The sequence below is a fragment of the Bos grunniens genome, chromosome 19, assembly GCF_055505025.1.
Source record: "Bos grunniens cultivar Pamir isolate PY7600 chromosome 19, Bosgru_T2T1.0, whole genome shotgun sequence".
Taxonomy (NCBI): Eukaryota; Metazoa; Chordata; class Mammalia; order Artiodactyla; family Bovidae; genus Bos; species Bos grunniens.
Window position 1 is genome coordinate 35,721,761 of NC_141183.1, and position 20,753 is coordinate 35,742,513.

The window sequence follows — 20,753 nt, forward strand, 5'->3', positions numbered from 1 at the left end:
TGTGAAGCCTTGTTTGCCCGGCCTGGATCATCCACTTGTCCTTGAAGCAATCCTGGTGGCCAGAGGAATGGAATGATGGGGCAGGACTGGATGGGGAGGTCTGAGTCAGTTCCACAAGGACTGAGAATGGGGCAATGATGGATGCCCAGCACACGGATGCTAGGAAGGTCATGTTAGAAAAAGAGCCTGGGGGCAGCAGGGATGTTGGGCTCAAAGAGAATGGATGACCAATGGGCTGGTTGCACATGGGTGGCTTTGGGATGGTCTATCCTGTTCCAATGCCCCAGACTCTGGGAGGGTTGGAGGTAGAGTGTGGGTTGCTGGTGAGACCTTGTCCAGAGACCAGTGGACCTCAACTTCCCCATTTGGGGGCCCTGATCCTTCAGTCTTGGATTCTGGCTTCCATGGATCTCAGGTCTTGGCCACGGACAAGCTCTGTCCTTCTCTTCCTTCCTCTTTCATGCCTCTGACCAAAGGATGAGGCCAGCTACCCACTTCCAGAGCCTCAGAGATCCTGGTCTTTTCTAGAAGCCTGAAAGTCCAGTGACTTCCCTGCTTTGTCCTCTCAGAGCAGACCCCCTGAGCAGAGGGGCTCCCGTGGGGTTGCAGTCCTGAGATCACCTTCCCCTGCCTGGGCCATCTCTAGGGTTCACCCCATATCTGAAGTCCTCCCTGGCAATGCAATGCCGGGTTCGAACATTCCAGGGATGGGGGTGTTCAGACCATCTGGGCCAAAAGGACCACATACCAAGAAATGGAAGAAAGCACACCTTTATTCCAGGACCCAACACCATGGCATGTGGCCTGGCGTCCAGAGCACACAGTCCAAAAGATCCTGGTGAACATGGCCATACAACCCAGTTCCAGAGCCCCCAGAGTGGGTCCCTGGGGTCCACTGCAGGTGGGGGTGGGGAGCAGAGCCCAGTCCCTGAGAAGCAGCACAGACGAAAGGTGCCAGGTGAGCCCCAGGACGTGAAGTATTGCCCCAGCTACAGGGTAGGCACCCAGCAGCAGCAGCTGCGGGAGATCCCGGCTTTGGTCGTCTTTGGTCCTGGCTACAGAACCATCCTGAAGGCAAGGCCAGCAGCAGAGGTAGTGTAAACACGGCTAAAGGTGAGGGGAGCCTACTGGCCAAGCCGGGTGCTCTCTGAGCTGGGAGTTGCTGGGGTCTGCAGGTTGTAGGGGTGACCTGGTGGACAGGACTTGGGTCAGAGGACAGGAGTGCTCTCAGAGACTGCCTGGGCCCAGAAAAAAGGTTCCACGGAAATGGAGGAGAAAGACAGGGAGAAACTTCCAGGCAGAGAGAGGAGACTAGGAGCAGAGAGGAGACCGTGGCTTGATCGTTTCCCTCCTCCACTCCCACCAGCCCTCTGAGCTCTAGGGCAGGTGGTCCCTGAGTTCTCCAGACTGGGGAGGAAGACAGGCCTCTCCATTACCAGGCTCTCCCCATCACTTGCATGGTCTCCTTTCAGACTGAGTTCCCAGGTGACTCAGTGGTAAAGAATCCGCCTGCCAATGCAGGAGACATGGGTTTAATCCCTATGTCCAGGGATCCTCCACATGTTTGATCCTCCACGGGAAGATCCCCTGGAGGAGGAAATGGCAACCTACTCTGGTATTCTTGCCTGGAAAATTCCATGGAGAGAGGAGGCTGGCAGGCTATAGTCCATGGGGTTGCAAGAGTCAGACATGACTGAGCGACTGAGCATGCACCTGAGAACAGGGTGAGTTGACAATGGGAAGGAACTGGCTCAGCCCTGTTTTCCCCACCTCTGACCCAAACACAGCTTGGCCCCAGCTCATCCTCCTTCCCCTCTGGGGGTGCCCCACCCCCCCCATTCTCATCAATCATCCTCCACCTAATCCCAAGTCAACTCTTCCCTGAAGCTCTCCTGAATCACAGGCTAGTAACTATCCTAGGCCCCACACAGGCTGGGAGGAAAAGAGTGGGAAGGGGTGGGGTGGGGTGGGGCGGGAAGGAGGGAAGAGGCAGGGGAGAGACAGCTATGTCCACATGTCAGGTCCAGCACCAGCAAGGCAGAGCTGGCCTTCAATCCCTGGAACCTAAGTACAGAGAAAAAATCTAAAGAGAGATGTTTCAGAATGTAGGTAATTTTAAAAATACTGTGTCTGTGAGTGCATCAGGGTTTAAAAAAAAAGAAATCCTTAATTCATCATCTCCGAACTTGGTTAAAAATGCTTTTTAAATTATACCATATTATTCACTATAGCAGCACCACCTTAAGTAACCAGAACTTGTAGCTGCTGAATCTTAGGTTTCTTCTTTCTCTGCCTTTAGGAAGGAGGAAAAGACCACTAAATTTGTGGGTTTCACGAGTCAGGCAAAGCAACCCTTCAACCCACAGACTCATCCATAGTCTCAACATCAGCTACTCCAGGGTCCTGAGGTCTGATGTCTACAGACACCTGACAGGCACGTAAGAGTTTAGAGAATCCTGGTGTCCTGGAGTCCATGGGGAGTGGCGGGCACTGTGCGAATGGAAGAGTGAAACCTGGAGAGAGGGGTGGGGTGGGCAGGTGGTTGCTCTTTAGCTCCAGCAGGAAGTTGCAGCTGGCCCTGTGTGGGGCTTTTGATTTCAGAGAAGAAGGAAATTTGGTAGACATTTTTACAATGGGGCCTCTGTTGATTTCTAAATGTTAGCTCAAGACAAAAAGAAAACCATTCCAGTGGCCAAACAAGTCTCGAGACGAGTTTCTAGCCTGGTTCTTATGAAATCTTAGAAATTCTGGCTTCCCAGGTGTGCAAATGGTAAACTATCCTTCTGACAGTGCAGGAGATGCAAGAGACTTGGGTTTGACCTCAGGCCAGGAAGATCCCCTGGAGAAGGAAATGGCAACCCATGCCAGTATTTCTCAGCCATCCACTCTCAGCAATTCTGAAATTTTAGAGCTCCTAAGATCATTTAGTTACATGATTCAGAAACTTAAAAGTATGTATACATAGTCTCAAGGAACTCTGTTCAACTCTGTTAAAATGTAGATTCTGTTTCCATAAAATGGGGCCTGAGACGCTGTATTGCTAACAAGCTCCCAGGCGATGTCACTGCTGCTGGCCCACCAACCACACTGTGTGTCAGGACTGAGTCCAGCCTTCCGCCTAGGGAGTCCATCTTATGGTACTATCGCTGCTTACAGCTAGCTCCAGTTCTGCTCACATACCACCAGGGACTGGAGGCTCACTACCTAGAGAGACAGCTTGAGTGGCTGCAGCTGCTGCTAACTTCTGCCACCCAGAGTCCAACATGCCAAAGCCCAGGCTCTGGGATATCAAAGTACCACAAAAGAAACTTCAGCTAGAGACCCACCAGGATGGGATGGCTTGATGCTTGTGGCAAAGACCTAAGCAGGAAGGATTTTACATCCAACTGTCTGCTCAGCAGCGACCAGTTAAACAGAGAATACTACTATTCCTGGGTGTTCTGGTTAGTAAAGGTTCGGAGCAGTTTGTTTACATGCCTTTCCCCAAAGCCAGGAACCAAGTTTTTTTTCTCTGCACTTGGGCAAGGTGTGTGGTGCCACCAAAGGAGCCAGTTTCCAACTGGTGGAGGATGGAGAAGAGAAGGATGCTTGAGGCTAAATAGAAGCCCTGGAATCCTCAGGCCACGTGACAACCCCTGTGCTGGTGGAATAGGTGGGCTCCACCTCCTCTGGGGTTGGGACATCCAATCCCAGACCCTCCTTCCTGGGGCCTTCCTGATGGGCTCAGGGTCACTGGGGCTGCAGGCCATGTGCCCCGTGCCCCATATCCCAAGGCCAACCACTCAGAAGCCCAGCTGTCAGAGCTGGGGTGTGCGGAAACCACCTAGGCCACTCTTCATTTCACCACCGAAGGGGAACCCAGGCCTAGAGAGTGCATGAGGCTTTCTCAAAGTCACACAACTGGTTTGCAACCAGCTCTTGTAAAGGCTCATAATCCTTTGAGGCAGAGCTGGACAGAAGTCACTGGTATTAGCCAGGTTTTTGGTCACCTACAGCAGCAACGTTCAGGAAAAGGACCTTCCCGAATAATCCTGAGGGAAAGAGGAGGGTCTCAGAGGGAAATCATGGACAGGGGTCATGGGGATTCTCCTCTGTAGGGAAGAATCATGGATCAGTTTCCTGGAGGGCAGAGGGCTGGGTGTCTGCTGGAACAGAACTCTGGAGGCAACAGTCAACTGGTCCTCTAGTGAATCCTAGAATCACTGAGTTCCAGAGGCCCAGAGCAAGGGCTTGTTAATGCAGTAAAGGGAGAGGGGGTCAGAGTGAAAGTTCCAGAAGGTCATGTTTAAAGGTATTCCCAAGTCTGGATTCCTGGACCACTCCAGAGCTCCAAAACCAGAATCGCTGTGGCTGGTGCTTCCCTCCCAGGGGAAATGTCTGGGTTTAGGAAGCAGCCTGAGCCCACCAAGTCAGGGGAAGGGTTGTCTGTCCTCTGGGAAGCATTTGTGGTCCCCGGGGTCTGAGGGGCCTAGGAGCCCGGGGGAGGGGGGGCGCAGTACCTTGTTCCAGACCCAGCCTCACTTCCCAGAAAACTGGCCTGGCCTCGCCTTCTCTAGCTTCTGGCGCCGATCAGGGGGGATCTCGTGCAGGCTGATGCCGTGGTTGCTGGCCCTGTGGGGAAGGGAGAAGAGGCGGTAGGAGGGCAAAACCCACGCCACCCTGCATGGGCAGGAGTGGGGAGAGGGGACCGAGTGAGTAACTCGGTCTTCACCCACGGATGCCGGATCCTCACCCGGGTTGCAGGTCCGGTGGTTTGGGGATGGGTTTGTTGAAGCCGCGTCTGCCCACCAGCCAGTAGGTTTCCTCTGCGCCCTTGCCCTGGGGAGACACGCGGGACGGTAGGGCTCAGGCGGGCTGGGGTGAGGGCCGGTGGCACTCCAGGTCAAAGTGGAAGCGTGTCTTCCAGCCCGGCCTCACCTTCAGCTCCGTGCGGCCCCGCACCTCAGTCAGGAAGCCCTCGTTTAGGGACGAAAGGATCTGCACGGTGCTCCTGTTCACGTGGATGCGGTAAGCTGGGAGAGCGGGGGACACCGTGACCTCGGGGGACACCCCTCCCGCGCCCCCGCCCCACCCGCCCCTTCCGCCCCGTCACACTCACGCAGCCCGGTGGACTCCATGCGCGAAGCGGTGTTGACTGTGTCCCCAAACAGGCAGTACCGGGGCATGGTGAGGCCCACCACGCCCGCCACGCACGGGCCTGCGGAGAGGAGCAGGGTTGGCGGGCCTGCGGGCCCGGGCGGCACCTAGTAGGGCTCAGCGGTCTTTAGCATTCCCAGAATCTCCACTGGCTCCCCAAAGACACCCTCTCAAGCATGCCCTCCCAATTACCATGGAGCCCCTGGTGTGAAAAGGTGGCTTCAAAACAAGTTCCCCTCCTCCCCCCACCCCCTCCACAAGTTTGCCTCTTATCTGGGAAAGCGGAGCCCTGCCCGCATTAGGGAGAGGGGCTGGAGTGCCCGGGGGGCAGGGGGGCCCGGGTGTGGGGACAGAGTTACCCGAGTGCAGGCCAATGCGGATGCGCACGGGCACTTCCGGCATGTGGCGCATGCGGAAGGTGCCCACGGCGCTGAGGATGTCCAGAGCCATATTGGCGATCTCTGCCGCGTGCCGGTGCCCGTTCCTCTGGGGCAGCCCGGAGGCCACCATGTAGGCATCCCCAATTGTCTCCACCTGAGGCCAGAATTCAGTACTGAGCCTCCCCCACCAATGCCACTGTCCCTGGTCAGGAGGCCTAAACTGGGGTGAGTGCAGAGATCCCGGGGGCCTTCCAGACAGGGGACTGAGTGGGGGACTGGCAGCAGAGAAAAGGAACAGGAGGGCTGGGAAAGAGGACTGTGCTGGTGGACTTGGATAGTGGGTCTGGGACCTGAGCAGAAAGGGCTGGGTGCTGGGGAAACTGAAGGAGGGCTTGTCCCCTCCACACCCCACCTTGTAGACATCATGGGAACCGATGATGGCATCAAAGAGTGTGTAGAGGTCGTTGAGCAGGTCTACCACTTCAATGGGCTCACTCATGGCTGAGATGGTGGTGAAACCCACAATGTCACTGAAGTACAGTGTCACCTCTTCGAAATACTCGGGCTCCACAGGTGTCCCCATCTTCAGCGCCTCTGCCACAGACCTAGGGATGGCAGGTGGTGAGGTTGCCTGGAGGCTGCCCCAGGCTGGCTGGACTCCAGCTGTCCTCCCCAGTCATCTCTCCCCATCGACACCCACGGAGGCAGCATCTGTGTGAGCAGCCGGTCTGTCTTCTGCTTTTCCAGCTCCAGCTCCTCTGTGCGCTCCCGGATCAGGTCCTCCAGGTTACTGGAGTACTGTTCCAGCATCCGCAGCATAGAGTCGATGATGTTCATCTTCCGGCCCTTGTTGATGCTCTTGAACTAGTAGGAGGAGGAAGCTGGTGGGGCTGCTGGGGACCTGGGCTGCCATGCCCCTCTCATGCAGCCATATTATGCCTGATCCTCTGTCCACACCCCTTTTCATCTCATCCTAGTCAAGCCCACACCTCACCCCGTGCTGGGCACTGTGTTTTCACACATTATTTCCAGGTCAGCTGTTCTGTTAGTAACTGACAAGGGACTGAAACCAGCCCAGTCTTTGGACTCCCAAGCCAAGAGTCTCTTCCCCACACCAGGCCAAATACATACTCAATAAATGTTATTTTAATTGAATTAAATTCTTCTCTCATCTAGAGCTCCATCTCCCATTCCAAAGGTCTCCACAGCCCCCATTCTCACTCTGTCCCTACCAAACCCTTAGTCCTCAGGCAATGCCTTAGGAAGTAGCCTGGAAGGTCAGAGATCCTGCCAGCCTGCCTTTCAGCAGCCCCCAGCCCCACCCCAGGTTTCTGGCAAGTGCCCAGCCCAGCCCCTGACCAGTTCAAAGGTGCGATCCATGGAGGGCCGAAGTTCTGGCTGCTCTGCCCAGCACTGTTTCATCAGCTGGATGCACTCCATGGGCGCCTGGTCTATGGACACGGAGGGCCGACACAGTGGAGGGGGGCTCTGTACCCTCTTCACCACTTCTGGAAGTATGAAGGGACCAAGAGAGGAGATGGACCAGAGGAGAAGCCACCTCTGACTCTGGCCTGATTGTTGCAGCTTGAAATGAGGGAACTGGATATGGTCTGGGATTCCTTTAAATCAGAGCTTCATTAGATGAGGAAATGTAGTGTGGGAGGTGACTCTGGGAGCAACAAGAGGACCCTGAACCGTTGGGTAGGGGGCAGGGGGCTGTAAGACGTGTCAGGCAAAGAGGCTGCCTTATTTATTGCACATAAGAAAAGCAGAGGTTAGATTGATCAAGTAGTTCTCTGTTTCCTGTCTGGTGGGCTCCAGTCCATGGGGTCGCAAAGAATCAGACACGACTTAGTGACTAAACCACCAGCACCATCATAGATGATAATATGGACTTGAACTAGATCCAGCTGCTTTCTTCCCCCTCTTCCCCTCTCCTGCTGTCTCCCTGGGGCCCCTAAGAACCAGACAGGAATGTACTACTAGCCTTGGGGGAGCAGGAGGGGTCCAGGATCAGAACAGAGGAAACCATGGGGCGCTGAAAGGTCGCCCCTCCCATCCTGATGCTTGGCTCTCCACTGCCCTGATTCTTCAGGCGCACATAAGTGTCAGTACCCAGCGAGACTGGGTCTCTAGTCCCAACACCAGGCAAGGGGCCGCCGTACCCTCGGGAGTGAGCTCCAGCATGGCGTAGGGGGCGCTGCGGCACACGACCTCCTGCATAATGATGCCCAGACTGAAGACGTCGCCGGCCAGCGTTCCCCGGCGCTCCAGGACCGGGTCTCGAAGCAGCTCCGGGGCTGTCCATAGCTGGTCTGAGGTCGGGGAAGGGGGTGTGGGCACGCGGAGAGCCGCGGAGGCCCTGGGGACAGACCCCCCCACCCTCACCAGAAAGCCCAGACTCGCCCTCGCTCAACCTCTCAGCCTGTGTCTGACCTTACTGCTCGCAGTTATCCCCAAGAGAAACTACCAGAAACCCTAAACAGGTTTCGGAAACAGTCCTTCCCTTTAGACAAAGCGGTGCCCAGAGAAGATTTGGTCCCTTGGAAACAAGCCAAACCATTAGGTAAAGCCCCATTTGAAGCAGGACTCCCAGCAGAGGCAGGAGCTCCGCCCTCAGGCACAAGTACCACCCCCTGAGCAAGTCCCGCCTCCCTAACACGTCCCGCTCCCCCAACAAGCCCCGCCTCCCCAGCCACAGTGTTCCCTCTCTTCGTCTCAGAGGTCACAAGACCTTTTCGGTCTCAGGAGTGGCGTCCAGTGGATGTGAGATGGAGAGAGTTCGAGGGAGGAGGAAAGAAGAGGCGCTTGAAATAATGGGGATGCGGGGGATGCTTGTCCGCGCAGGAGGCAGCCGGAGACGCCTACCCTCCGCGCTCGGTGGCTCAGGTAACACCCTCTGCGCCTCCAGCAGTCGCCCATGACCGTGGTCGGTGACTTTAAGCACGAACCTCCCGTCCACCACGCAGTTCCGTGACTTCAGCCGCCCATGGGCCACCCCTCGATGGTGCAGATACCTTATTCCCTGGAAAGGGTGTCATAAAGGGCAGACTCAGCCCACGCGGGTCCCCTGCTGGCTCCTCTCCGCTGCATCCCACCCACTCACCCCCACACGCACACCTTGATGAGGTCCAGGAGGAGGGAAGACTTGAACATCCAGTCCAGCTTTATGTCTCTCTGGGCGAGGAGGTCTTGGAGGGAGCCGCGGGCGCAGTGCTCCGAGACCACAGCCAGCACGCCTTCCCCGGGGGCCGCGGGGCCGCCAGCTCCTCCCGCCAGGAAGAGGCCCAGGTAGAGGGCCACGTTTTCATGCCGGAGTTCCCGGATCTGTAGGGGGGTGGGGGGTGGGGGGTGGGGCACTTAACAGGCATTTTCTGTCCTAGGAGCCAGGTGGATGGAGCGGAGGCTGTTATTCAGGTCTCGCTTTGATCGGAGGATGGGATAAGAATGGTGAGTGGAAAGATCTATAGGGCATGTAAGGGGCTTCCTTCTACAGTAACTTCTCTCTCTGGAAAAGACAACATGGTCAAAGGCCACCGTTCAGACACTGAACATGATTTTGCTTTTGTTTTTTTGGCCCCACCGCGAAGCCTGCAGGGATCTCCCGGCCCTTATCAGCGCCCCCTGCAGTAGAAGCGCGGAATCTTAACCACTGGACCACCAGGGAAGTCCCTGAACATCGTTTAACTTAAAAGTTATGAATGAAAAGACAAACTTGCCCTGGTAATCAGGACCCAGGCAGATTCTGATTTATTAACCATAAGACTTTGAACTTGATGGGTCTTAAAGGAAAACACCTGATGAAAGAGAAGCTCCTGGTACCACCCTGCCTTCTGATACAACAGCCCTTTGGGGGAGAATCAGGCAGACACTGCACTATTTTCAAAAGTCACCAAAATGGCTTGTGCTGGGGACTCAGCACAGGGCCTCTCTGCTTGGTTACATCATTGCACCAGATATTTCTGAGACCCCCATCATGTTGTTCCCCAAGTTAGGGAAGGACTAAGCGGTCCAGCTGTGTCCAAGAGGAGCCATCAACAAGGTCACACCCACCCAGGAGGACAGAGGCCCTCACCATCTGGCTGCAAAAAAGGGGGCTAGTGGGTGACCAGTGCCCTTGCTAGCTTTTCTTTGGTCCCACAAGGGGCTTCTTTTCATCTTAAATGCCTATTATTAAACGGTGACCTAGTCTGTTGACTACTGGTAGTCCACTTAAGTCATTCTGCAGCTGTGACCCAGAGCTTCTGGGAGGCATCTGTGAAGGAGGCCAGGCCAGGGCTGTACAGTGTTAGGAGTAAGGAGGACATTAAGGTTGGAAATACCAGAATAAGCCAGTTTATAGCCTCCTTGCCAGTTTTCCACTTCCTTCAATATGCATCAACTGGGCCATGCTGCACAAGCAGTCTGACAGAACTGGAAGCCCATTTATTTTCTGTTGTTCACTCAACAAACATTCGCTGAGTGTCTCTAATGTTCCAGACACCCTGCTGGGTGCTGGAAATACAATGGAGGGGATAGAGAAAAAGTTCTCACTCAGCTTACAGTTCACGGAGGGCGGAAGATAAGAAATAAGCAAGCACACACAGGTGAACAGACGATGACAAATTATGATACAAACATCTCAAAGAAAAGAACTAGTGTTGTAAGAGCATGATGGGAAACCTGCTTTAGAGAAGAGGGGACACTTCATTGAGAGCTCTTGGTCTCCCCCACAGTGGGGCCTACTTGGACTCAGCTGCAAAGAGAAGGCAAGGAGGGAAGAAATGACGGCCACCCCACACCCCATTATAGACCCACTCCCACCTTGGAGAAGGCCATCTTGGTTGCTGGGCGGATAGCTATGTGCCGATCTCCTGGGAATTTCTTCAGCCAAACCCAGTCTCCCTGGAGCAGAGATAGGAGTAATGCATTTGGTTTCTTAAAACTGGGGGCTTTCCTGGTGGCTCAGTGGGAAAGAATCTGCCTGCCAATGCAGGAGGCACAGGTTTGATCCTTGATCTTGGAAAATTCCACATGCCATGGATCAGCTAAGCCCGTGTGCCACAACTACTGAGCCTGGGCTCTAGAGTCTGGGAGCTGCAACTACTGAAGCCCATGTTTCCTAGAGTCCATGCTCCACAACAAGAGAAGCCACGGCAATGAGAAACCCGAGCACCACAACTAAAGGAGCAGCAGGAGCAAGGAGCTTGATGTTTGCTCTGAATCTCCCTCCCTCTTGATTAGCCGAGCTCTCTTGGCTCTCCCTGAATCTGATCTCATTATTTCCCACCCATCCCACCACATTCAGATTTGCAGACTTCATAGTTAACGTCCTAATGCCCTCTTGTGACTTTCTTTTTTCCACTCTAAGTCTTGCTGTTCCAGAGATTGATTGGGATAGAAATGCTGGGTGGGGTCAAGATGTGGGTCTGGCTTGAGTCAGAGACAGCCTTTTTATTTTTTAAGCCTTGATTGAATTTGTTACAATCTTGCTTCTTTTTTTGGGGGGGGGAGGTTGTTTTTGGAAGTTTTGTTGTTGTTTGTCTTTTAGCCTCGAGGCATGTGAGCTCTTTGCATTGGAAGGTGAATTCTTAACCACCCAGGGAAGTCCCAGGCCTCCAGTCTTTAGGCCACTGTGATAGGCCTTTGAAAAGCCATCACTTGGATGATGGCTAAGGGGAAATCCCCCAGCAGGAAGGCTTCCCAGATGCCCCCCTTTGAGGAGGAATCCCCAAACCCTCTCGGGGTTCCCATCCTGGGCTCCTATCCCCATTTCCTCGGCTTGTCTCCAGGACTAGAGCTCGGCCTGCCTGGGAATCATGCTCACCTCATAGAGGCCAATGTTGGTGTAATCCGGGAGCTGGCTGTGGATGCTGCGAACATCTGATATGCTGCGGGCAGCCAGACTGGTTCGACTCCCCTGGGCCACCTGGAGGATAGAGATCAAAGAACAGGGTCAAAATACACTGTGGGGTCAGAGTCCTGCGTTGAGGTCAGGCTGAGTTCTGAGAATTATAGAAGGGAAGGGAAGAAACCTTAATTAGAGAAGGTGATAATGACATTACTTCCCATGTACAGAATGCTTCACGGTTTACAAAACAAACATATTCATTTTCTTGTTGGAGCTTCACGCTGTCTCAGGAAAGTGGTCAAGACAGGGGCTGATACCCTCATTGCACACGTGAGAGGGCTTATCCCAGCGCTCAGACCTGGGACAGAGTGAGGGCAGAAAGCAGGCCTTCCCAGGTGGGGGCTGGGGTGAGGGCTGGCCCAGGCAAGAGAGGACAGCTGGCTCCTGGATCCCCACCTCCCCCACCTTTCGAGAGTTGCCCCCATGCGGGTGGAGGAAGGTGATGTCATCCAGAGTCAGGATGATCTTGTTGGGGCCAGAGACCATTTGGATGTGAAGCAGCCGGTGCCTGGTAGAGAAAGGAAGTCATCTTCACCAAGAGGACCAAGGTCTGTGAGAGGAGGCCAATGCAGGGGTGGGGGGGTAATGCTGTCTCAGGGAGGGCAGTCACCCCCAGATCACGTGTCCCCTGGGACTCCACCAGCCCTCCAGCCCTCCTTCCTTCTCCCCTTTTCCCTTCATCTACTCTTGAGTGGGCTCAGTCTGCTGCACAGTTGCCCATTTCCAGCAGGTGGAGAACCAAGCACATCTCCTACCTAGCTCACTCCCCTACTCACCTACAATAATGGGCCAGGAAGGCCCCAGCCAGCCCCATCCCAACCACCAGGAGGAAGCCAATAAAGACGACGCTGGGTTCCACTCCTGGAGGGGCAGTGAGAGGAGAGAGGCTGGGGACCGTGGCAGGGGGCAGAGGGGAGGACCCTCTCTAGGGAGGAATGTGGTCCTGTCAAACCCTGCAGGCTCCAGGAAAGGGGGATGGGTACTCGGAACAGGACCAAGGGAAAAGTCAGGGGTCTTGCAAAAGGTGGGAAGGTGGTTCTTGGGAATGTTAAAAAGCTTCCAAAAGGGCTCCAGGGGCTCCACAGTAGAGGGGTCCTGCATAAGCCAGGGGTCTCTGAGGAGGCCCTGGAAGGGCCTCCAACAGGAATTACGGGATGAGAGTTCACTCTCACCATTTTCTGGAGGGTTCATGGTCACTGTCCCAGTGGGGGCTGGGATGCTCGCCCTCACCTCCGTTGCAGATGGTGTCTGGGTCGAACCAACACGAGGGGTCAGGCCCAGGCCCCCGTCCACCTTTAGGAAAATGCACTGGGGTTCCAGCGGACTGGAAGAAGCCCTGGGTAGGGTCCAGAACGTATGTAGCGAACAGCTGGTCCCCAGTGGCATCCGTGTCCAGTAGCACAAACGAGGGCTCCTCAGCTCCTCCCAGGGCCCCACAGAAGCCAGGGACCCGGGCATCCCGGATATGGCGGGCCACCGCTGCTCCGGACACCCAGCCGCCACCTGCGGCCACCCGTGCTCGCGCCACGCCCCCAGCCAACAAGAAGACTGAGTCATAGATGGTGCCGAAGAGAGGGGATACCTGGGAAAGAGGGTAGGGGCCTCAGGTTTCGGGGTCAAGGCCCATAAAAAGACAGGGACTTACTGTCCCTGCTTATTCTTCTACTGGGCCCTTCAAGCCCTCTGTGAATTGACTGCACCTCCTAGTTAGTGGTTCCATATCCTTCCCATTGGCTCTCTTCCTCTCCCTAATTGGCTATCCCATATCTTTTTGCCACTGCCCTTCCCTCTTTTCAGGATTCTTAAGGTCTTCTTATCATTCGTTACTTCCGATTCCATCACCTACATCTCCTCTCTTTCCTCTCCTTTTGGTTGCCCTGCATATATTTTTAAAATCATTACCTATTATTCATTGAAAGCCTTCTTTGCTGTCTTTTGATTGGCTTCTATTTTTCCTTCTTTTCTTTTCCCCAAGTCAACCACCTGGTCTCATTGAGCTTCTCTATTATTTCCAGTTCCCATCTGGCACTAGGGATATATCAGGATCCAAGATAGAGTCCATATCTTGAAGAATCTAGTCCCTATCTCAAGGAATCTTTCCTCTGGAGGGATGTTAAGGAGTGAGGGTAGGGGTAACTGAGGGAGCTGAGGAGACAGGAAAGAGGGCCCCAGCCCAGGCTGGAGGAGGAGGAAAGGGCTTCCAGAAGTGACCATCCCTCAGGGATGGTCAGAAATATGTGGAGGAGTGTAGGGACAGGAGAGAGGGAGCAGCACAGTCCGGTAGCACAGAAGCAGAAGACCATATCTGGAGAACCCAAAGGAGATCAGTCTGACTGAAGTTCAAGAAAGAAGAAAGAGAGAGGAAGACATAGACCTGATAAACCAAGTAGAGACCTATATCTCTCCAGGGCAAGAGAAGCCACTGGGAGACTTCGAACTGGGGTGACACAGTCAGATCTGTGTCTGAAGTTTGATCAGACTGTTGGGTGGAGAAAGGCCTGTGGTAGGTAAGTAGAGACCACTGGGAGATTTCACTGGGTATTTGGACCCGAGGTGCTGTGGCCTGAACCAGGGGACTGACAGCGAGGATGGAGAAAGTAGATGGATTCAAATGGCTTTTGGGAAGCAAAGGTGACAGGACTGGATGTCTGGACATCCAAGGAAGGGTTAGAGGAATCCAGTGACTCCTAGGGCTCTCACTTGGGCAGCTAAGTGGCTGTGCTACTTACTGAGAACTGAATAGGGTGTTCCCCACCCTTTCCCTCGCCTCTCTTTCTTCACCTGCCCTCCATCCCATCTCATCACTGTTCTCAGGGAATCCGGAGTATTAGCTGCTTCTTGGGAATAAGCTGTGAATCTAAATGTTCATAAAAGCCCTTGGCTCCACCCAGGGACCTTTCTGCTTCTCACAGGATGTAAGTTCTCAAAAAGTTAAGACCTGAGATGAAGCCCCAGGGGAAACACATCTGGGCATGGAGGCTGGATCTGTATTCCCCCTCCTTCCGGCTCTCTCTCTCTTTTTCTTTTTCCAGCTCTCTGTTAAGAACACCAGCTCTTTGTTAGAGGCTGTAGGTCATAGCCTATTGGAAGTGGGTTTACTTAAAAGTAGGCTGCAAAAGATGTTGCACTATAGAGTTGGTTAAGAGTTTGCCATCTAGGTTTCCTTCCAAGGAGTAAGCATCTTTTAATTTCATGGCTGCAATCACCATCTACAGTGATTTTGGAGCCCAAAAAAATAAAGTCTGACACTGTTTCCACTCTGCTTGCTGCTGCTGCTGCTGCTAAGTCACTCCAGTCGTGTCCGACTCTGTGCAACCCCATAGACGGCAGCCCACCAGGCTCCCCCGTCCCTGGGATTTTCCAGGCAAGAACACTGGAGTGAGTTGCCATGTCCTTGTCCAATGCATGAAAGTGAAAAGTGAAAGTGAAGTCGCTCAGTTGTGTCTGACTCTTAGCGACCCCATGGACTGCAGCCCACCAGGCTCCTCCGTCCATGGGATTCTCCAAGCAAGAGTACTGGAGTGGGGTGCCATTGCCTTCTCCGACTCTGTGCTTAAGTAGGTATAAATAGCAATGATCCCAGCAGATGAGAGGGAGCACTGAGCTATTCTGATCTGTAGTGAGACACCTGGGGGTGCTAATAAGGGAGGAAGAATAAAGAATAGGTAAGCCATCCAAGCAGAGACATTACTTTGCCAACAGAGGTCCATCTAGTCAAGGCTATGGTCTTTCCACTTGTCATGTATGGATATGAGAGTTGTGAAGAAAGCTGAGCGCCGAACAATTGATGCTTTTGAACTGTGGTGTTGGAGAAGACTCTTGAGAGTCCCTTGGACTGCAAGAAGATCCAACCAGTCCATTCTGAAGGAGATCAGCCCTGGGATTTCTTTGGAAGGAATGATGTTAAAGCTGAAACTCCAGTACTTTGGCCACCTCATGCAAAGAGCTGACTCATTGGAAAAGACTCTGATGCTGGGAGGGATTGGGGGCAGGAGGAGAAGGGGACAACAGAGGATGAGATGGCTGGATGGCATCACTGACTCGATGGACGTGAGTCTGAGTGAACTCCGGGAGTTGGTGATGGACAGGGAGGCCTGGAGTGCTGCGATTCATGGGGTTGCAAAGAGTCGGACACGACTGAGCAACCGAACTGAACTGAAGAGTTTGCTCCTTGGGGCTGAAGGTGAGAGGTCTCATTACCTACTCTCTGGAAGCAATTCCAATACACTAAGACGCTCCAAGCAAGGTCAGACAGGGAGAGTTGACATTCCCAGGACAGGGAGAGTTCGTGGTTCTTCTCTCCCTATACCTCCTTCCTCCCATTGACTGCATGCTCCTCTCATTCCATCTGGTCTGTGGTCTGTCCGCTTCCCTTCCCACTGCCTCCAGCCTCCATCTCCACTTTTGGCGATTCTCTCCTCTCTTCCCCCGGCTCTCTTCCCCTCTTCCCACCTCCCTGGTCGCTCTACCTGCTGCAGATTGAGGTCCAGGGGCAGCTCCCGGTGCTCTTGGGCCCTGCGCAGGCTGTCCCGCACACTGCCTCCCAGGGGACAGTGACGGGTGAGGGTGAGCACTGCATCGTGGGCCTTGCGAAGCTGTGAGCTGTTGGCGAGCACCGCCAGGGCGTCAGGGCCTGGAGACAAGGCGTAGTGGAGAGTGTCGAAGGGCAGGAAGACCAGGGAACCGTCGGCCAGGCCCAGTTCCTCTGCAGCCTCCAGCAGGCAGCGCTGCTCCTCGCCGCCCAGCAAGACCGAGTGCATTACCATGATCACTGCTGCGGACACAGAGACCCAGCTAGGGACTCTGTCCTCTGCTCCCTGTACGATCGATCCCCGCCCTCGCATCCTGCAGGGGAGCCTACCTCTGACTCTGGGCCCATCTTGGACCCTCCTCAAGGCCTCTCGGGCTCCAGACAGGTCGGAGGGCTCCATGGAGGTCACCAGGGCCACGGGCAGGCCCCTGGCCCTGAGCGCCGTGGAAAGTGCGTGTCCCGCCTCCACCCACAGGTCCTGGGGGGCGGTGACCAAGGCCACGTGCGCCCAGCGGAAAGCGCGCAGGAGGGCGTAGAGGGCATCGGCCGCGGGCGTCACCACCGGAGCCGTTGTGCCCGCTGCCCGCGTCCCAGGACAGCCCCAGGGCACCAGAGCGACCCCCGCCTCCTGGGCTAGTAATTCCGCCGGCCGGCAAGCTGCGGGGTTCACCGGCCCCACTAGACCCGAGACGCGGGTGAGCGCCGAGGACACGGCCCCCAGCGAGCCCGGCGTCCGGCACGGCTCGGGCAGCAGCGCGACCTCGAAGCGGGGGCCGCCCTCCAGGGCAGCCGCGTGGTTCAGGCGGGAGGCGGCCAGGCGGGCGGCCAGGTCCGGGCGGGCACGCGCGAAGATGGGGTCGCAGGCCCAGGGGCCCAGCACCCCCACAGTGAACACGGCCGAGAGGACGGAGCGCGGCAGGAGCAGCAGCAGCAGCAGCGGTGGCCTCAGCCGAAGCCGGGGCCGGGGCGGGATCGGGGGAAGGCCGGGCGGAGACGGAGCCCACCGCGGGGGGGCGCAGAGTCCGGGGTCCCGAAGCCCACCCGCGAGGAAGGTGCAGGCGGTCATTGCCGGCTTCTGCGAGCACGAACCGAGCAGCATGAGCGGATGCGACCCCCAGAGCTCTCCTAGGGCTTTCCGCAACGCCCCCCCGCCCCCTCCCCCACTTTCTCAAAGCGCAATTAACCTGCGGGTTGTCTCTACTTCCATACCGCGCCTCCCGCCCCTGCGTGGACTTCTATATAGGGTCAGGGGTATAGCCTAGAAGTACCCCTGACCCCCCACCACCCCTGCTTTCGCTCCCCCTTGTCTGCCCCTCCCCCCTCTTAGAGCCGTGGTGGGGTGGGGGTGGGGGTCAGTAGGGACACTCCTATACCCTTCCATGGTCTCTCTCGGGCAAAAGGGCCCTGGAGTCCGCGTGGAGGGGGCTTTGCCACTCACCGGAAAGTCCGGGGCTCGGGCCCAGGGCCAGGGTGAGGGGTCACAGGGCCGATCCTTCTGACGCCCTCCCACAGGTCTCCTTTGCCAGGGCCCAGGGCGGGGGGTGTGGGAACAGCAGGCCAGAGCCCTTAATCTCCCCAAGCTGATTAGGGTCTCTTAATCAGGCAGGAAGGGGCTGGTGGAGGATGGGGCCTCCTGGGGTGGGCTCTGTCCTAGCTTCCAGACAGCCAGCCAGCTTCTTTCCCTTCCTTGCCGCCCAAGCCACAACCCCCAACATAAAAGCAGCTGCAGGTCCCCCTCTCAGGCTGCTGCCACACTACCCTGCTCGGCCTGGGGAGCCGCAGGATATGTCCATGGACACTTACGGGTGATCAGTCCTAGGGTCCTATTCCCTCCACTCTTGTTCCCAGTTGTGCCAGCCAAGTCCAAGCCCATCCCTTGGCTGGCAAAGTCTACACCCAGAGACCAAACCCAAACCAGCGTGATACCTGGCTTCTCTCACCTGCCCACACTTGATTCTCTGACCTCCACATCTCCACGCCTAGATAAACATCCTTTTGGCCTTGGGAAGGCAGAACTCCAGGAAGTAATGGAAAGAACTTGGACTGACCTGGGCTCAGATTCCTCCTTATTGGCTTTGTGAACTTGGGAAAGTTTCTTAAGCTCTCTGAAGGTTGTTGTGGAAACTACTTGTGACAATGACTATAATTGCTGCTGCTGCTAAGTCGCTTCAGTCGTGTCTGACTCTTTGCGACCCTATAGATGGCAGCCCACCAGGCTCCGCCGTCCCTGGGATTCTCCAGGTAAGAACACTGAAGTGGGTTGCCATTTCCTTCTCCAATGCATGAAAGTGAAAAGTGAAAGTGAAGTCGCTCAGTCCTGTCCGACTCAGCCACCCCATGGACTGCAGCCTCCTCTGTCCATGGGATTTTCCAGGCAAGAGTACTGGAGTGGAGTGACATTGCCTTCTTGAGACTATAATTGCCGGGATGACAAAAACAGATAAAACAATTTTAAAGAAGACTGTAATGGGATACTTACCTTACTATATATCAAAATTTATGACAAAACTATAATAATTAAAACACTGTAGGGACTTCCCTGGTGGTCCAGTGGCTAAGACTACATGCTCCCAATGCAGGGGGGGTTGGTTTGATCCCTGATCAGGGAACTAGATCCCACATACCGCAACTAAGAGTTTAATGGTATAATTAAAGATCCTCCTGTGTGCTGCAACTAAGATCCAGTACAGGCAAATAAACAAATATTTTTTTAAATAATAAAGAAAGACGGTAGTATTGGTGCAGGGGTAAACAAATAATCCAACTGGACAGAATAGAGAGCACTGAAAAAAACTTAGCAAAAATGGAAATTTGACGAGTGAACAAATGGACTAAGAAGGAGCTTTTCCACAAACGGAGCTGATTACTAGCCATACGAGAGGGGGCGGAGGAGACAGAATTTGATCTCTGTCTTACACTACACAAAATCAATTCCAGGTTAAAGACATACATTAAAAACAAAATTTTAAATTTGAAATGAATCATTTTTCAACCATCACGACAAAGATTGGCTTAGGCGAGAATCATCAGTAGATGCTAAGCTAGGCAGAAATTTTGATGAGGAGCAGGATATTTGCATGTCTTAAGGCGTGTCCCCACAGATTGCTTATGAGTTTGGAAGGGAACAAAAAAATAAATAAAAAGCTGTAATTAGACAGTGGAGAAATGGGACAACACTTTGACCAGTGTTGGTCAACCAGTAAGGGGCAGATAGACATTGTGTACCTCCAGACATGGTAACCTGAGAAGGACACAGTAATACTGCACAGATCCAATACTGCACGATTTTCATCTATGCAGTGTTCCAGCCGAGAGTGTGTGCATTTGTGCCCAGTCCAGTCCAACTCTGTGACCCTACGGAACTGTAGCCTATCAGGGGACTGTAGCCTGCCAGGCTCCTCTGTCCATGGAATTTTCCAGGCCAGAAAACTGGAGTGGGTTGTCATTTCCTTCTCCAGGGGATTTTCCTCAGCCAGGGACCAAACCTGCATTTCCTGCATCTCCTGCATTGATAGGTGGACCACTGGGATTCCCCAGTACATTCCATCAATCTAATCTCAAGGAAATAGCAGATAAACACAAAATCAGGGACATTTTACTAAAAAAAGGGATGGGCCTGTATTCTTCAAAAATGTCAACATCATGAGGAAACCAGAATTGAAAGAGACACGTGCACCCCAATGTTCATCGCAGCACTGTTTATAATAGCCAGGACATGGAAGCAACCTAGATGTCCATCAGCAGATGAATGGATAAGAAAGCTATGGTACATATACACAATGGAGTATTACTTAGCCATTAAAAAGAATACATTTGAATCAGTTCCAATGAGGTGGATGAAACTGGAGCCTATTATACAGAGTGAAGTAAGCCAGAAAGAAAAACACCAATACAGTATACTAACGCATATATATGGAATTTAGAAAGATGGTAACAATAACCCTGTATACGAGACAGCAAAAGAAACACTGATGAATAGAACAGTCTTCTGGACTCTGTGGGAGAGGGAGAGGGTGGGATGATTTGGGAGAATGGCATTGAAACATGTATAATATCATATATGAAATGAGTCGCCAGTCCAGGTTCGATGCACGATACTGGATGCTTGGGGCTGGTGCACTGGGATGACCCAGAGGGATAGTACAAGGAGGGAGGAGGGAGGAGGGTTCAGGATGAGAAACACATGTATACCTGTGGCGGATTCATTTTGATATATGGCAAAACCAATACAATATTGTAAAGTTAAAAAATTAAATAAATAAATAAACCATGAACTCTTAAAAAAATGTCAACATCATAAAAGACAAATAAAGGTTGAGGAAATATTCTAGATTAAAGGAAGCTAAAACAACATGACAGTTAAATGCAATGCCTGCCTCTAGTTTGGAGCCTGTACAAAGGGTTTTTTTCTTTCTTTCTTTTTTTTATTTGGCTGCACTGGGTCTTAGTAGCAGCATGCAGGATCTTTAGTTACGGTATGTGAATTCTTAGTTGTTGAACTTAGTTGCAACATGTGGGATCTAGTTCCCTGACCAGGGATCAAACTCCAGGCCCCTGAATTGGGAGCATGGAATCTTGGCCAGTGGACTACCAAGAAAGTCCCCAAAGGGTTTTTTAAGCTGCATATGAGTATAGGGTTCGTAGGGATATAAGAACGCTACAGAGTGTATTAACATCTGTCAATTGATGACATTGGTCATCATATGATTGGGAGATTTGATCAAAGTATTTTATCGATGTAAATTTTGAACTGTACTATCCCTATTTGTATTTAGCTGAAGTATTTGAATAAATACACTGAAGTATTTAGCTGTAA

At 53.6% G+C, this 20,753-nt stretch overlaps 1 protein-coding gene and 1 long non-coding RNA gene across 2 annotated transcripts; one reads left to right on the forward strand and one right to left on the reverse strand.

Annotated features, from left to right (window-relative positions):
- Positions 1-3,797: 3,797 nt before the first annotated feature.
- Positions 3,798-17,164, reverse strand: GUCY2D (guanylate cyclase 2D, retinal). Its single transcript, XM_086359069.1, has 19 exons — positions 16,268-17,164; positions 15,876-16,180; positions 12,637-12,988; positions 12,183-12,267; positions 11,812-11,914; positions 11,323-11,424; positions 10,320-10,400; positions 8,637-8,843; positions 8,385-8,541; positions 7,682-7,831; positions 6,876-7,024; positions 6,217-6,380; positions 5,929-6,121; positions 5,496-5,670; positions 5,099-5,197; positions 4,918-5,012; positions 4,733-4,818; positions 4,500-4,611; positions 3,798-4,031 (listed from the first exon to the last, which is right to left on the reverse strand). Exons 1-18 carry the CDS (start codon positions 17,034-17,036, stop codon positions 4,518-4,520), a joined length of 3,366 nt encoding a protein of 1,121 aa, XP_086215195.1. The 5' UTR covers positions 17,037-17,164; the 3' UTR covers positions 3,798-4,031; positions 4,500-4,517.
- Positions 8,191-9,713, forward strand: LOC147352109 (uncharacterized). Its single transcript, XR_015147931.1, has 3 exons — positions 8,191-8,405; positions 8,900-8,966; positions 9,107-9,713. It is a non-coding gene; the product is annotated as an uncharacterized LOC147352109 (long non-coding RNA).
- Positions 17,165-20,753: the final 3,589 nt, after the last annotated feature.

Coding starts and splice junctions, on each gene's coding strand:
- GUCY2D (XM_086359069.1), bottom strand. CDS start 17,036: ATGCTGCTCGGTTCGTGCTCGCAGAAGCCGGCAATGACCGCCTGCACC. Junction 12,989..15,875: donor TGGACCTCAATCTGCAGCAG/GTAGAGCGACCA, acceptor CCTCTTTCCCAG/GTATCCCCTCTCTTCGGCAC. Junction 11,915..12,182: donor TTCCTGGCCCATTATTGTAG/GTGAGTAGGGGA, acceptor TTTCTCTACCAG/GCACCGGCTGCTTCACATCC.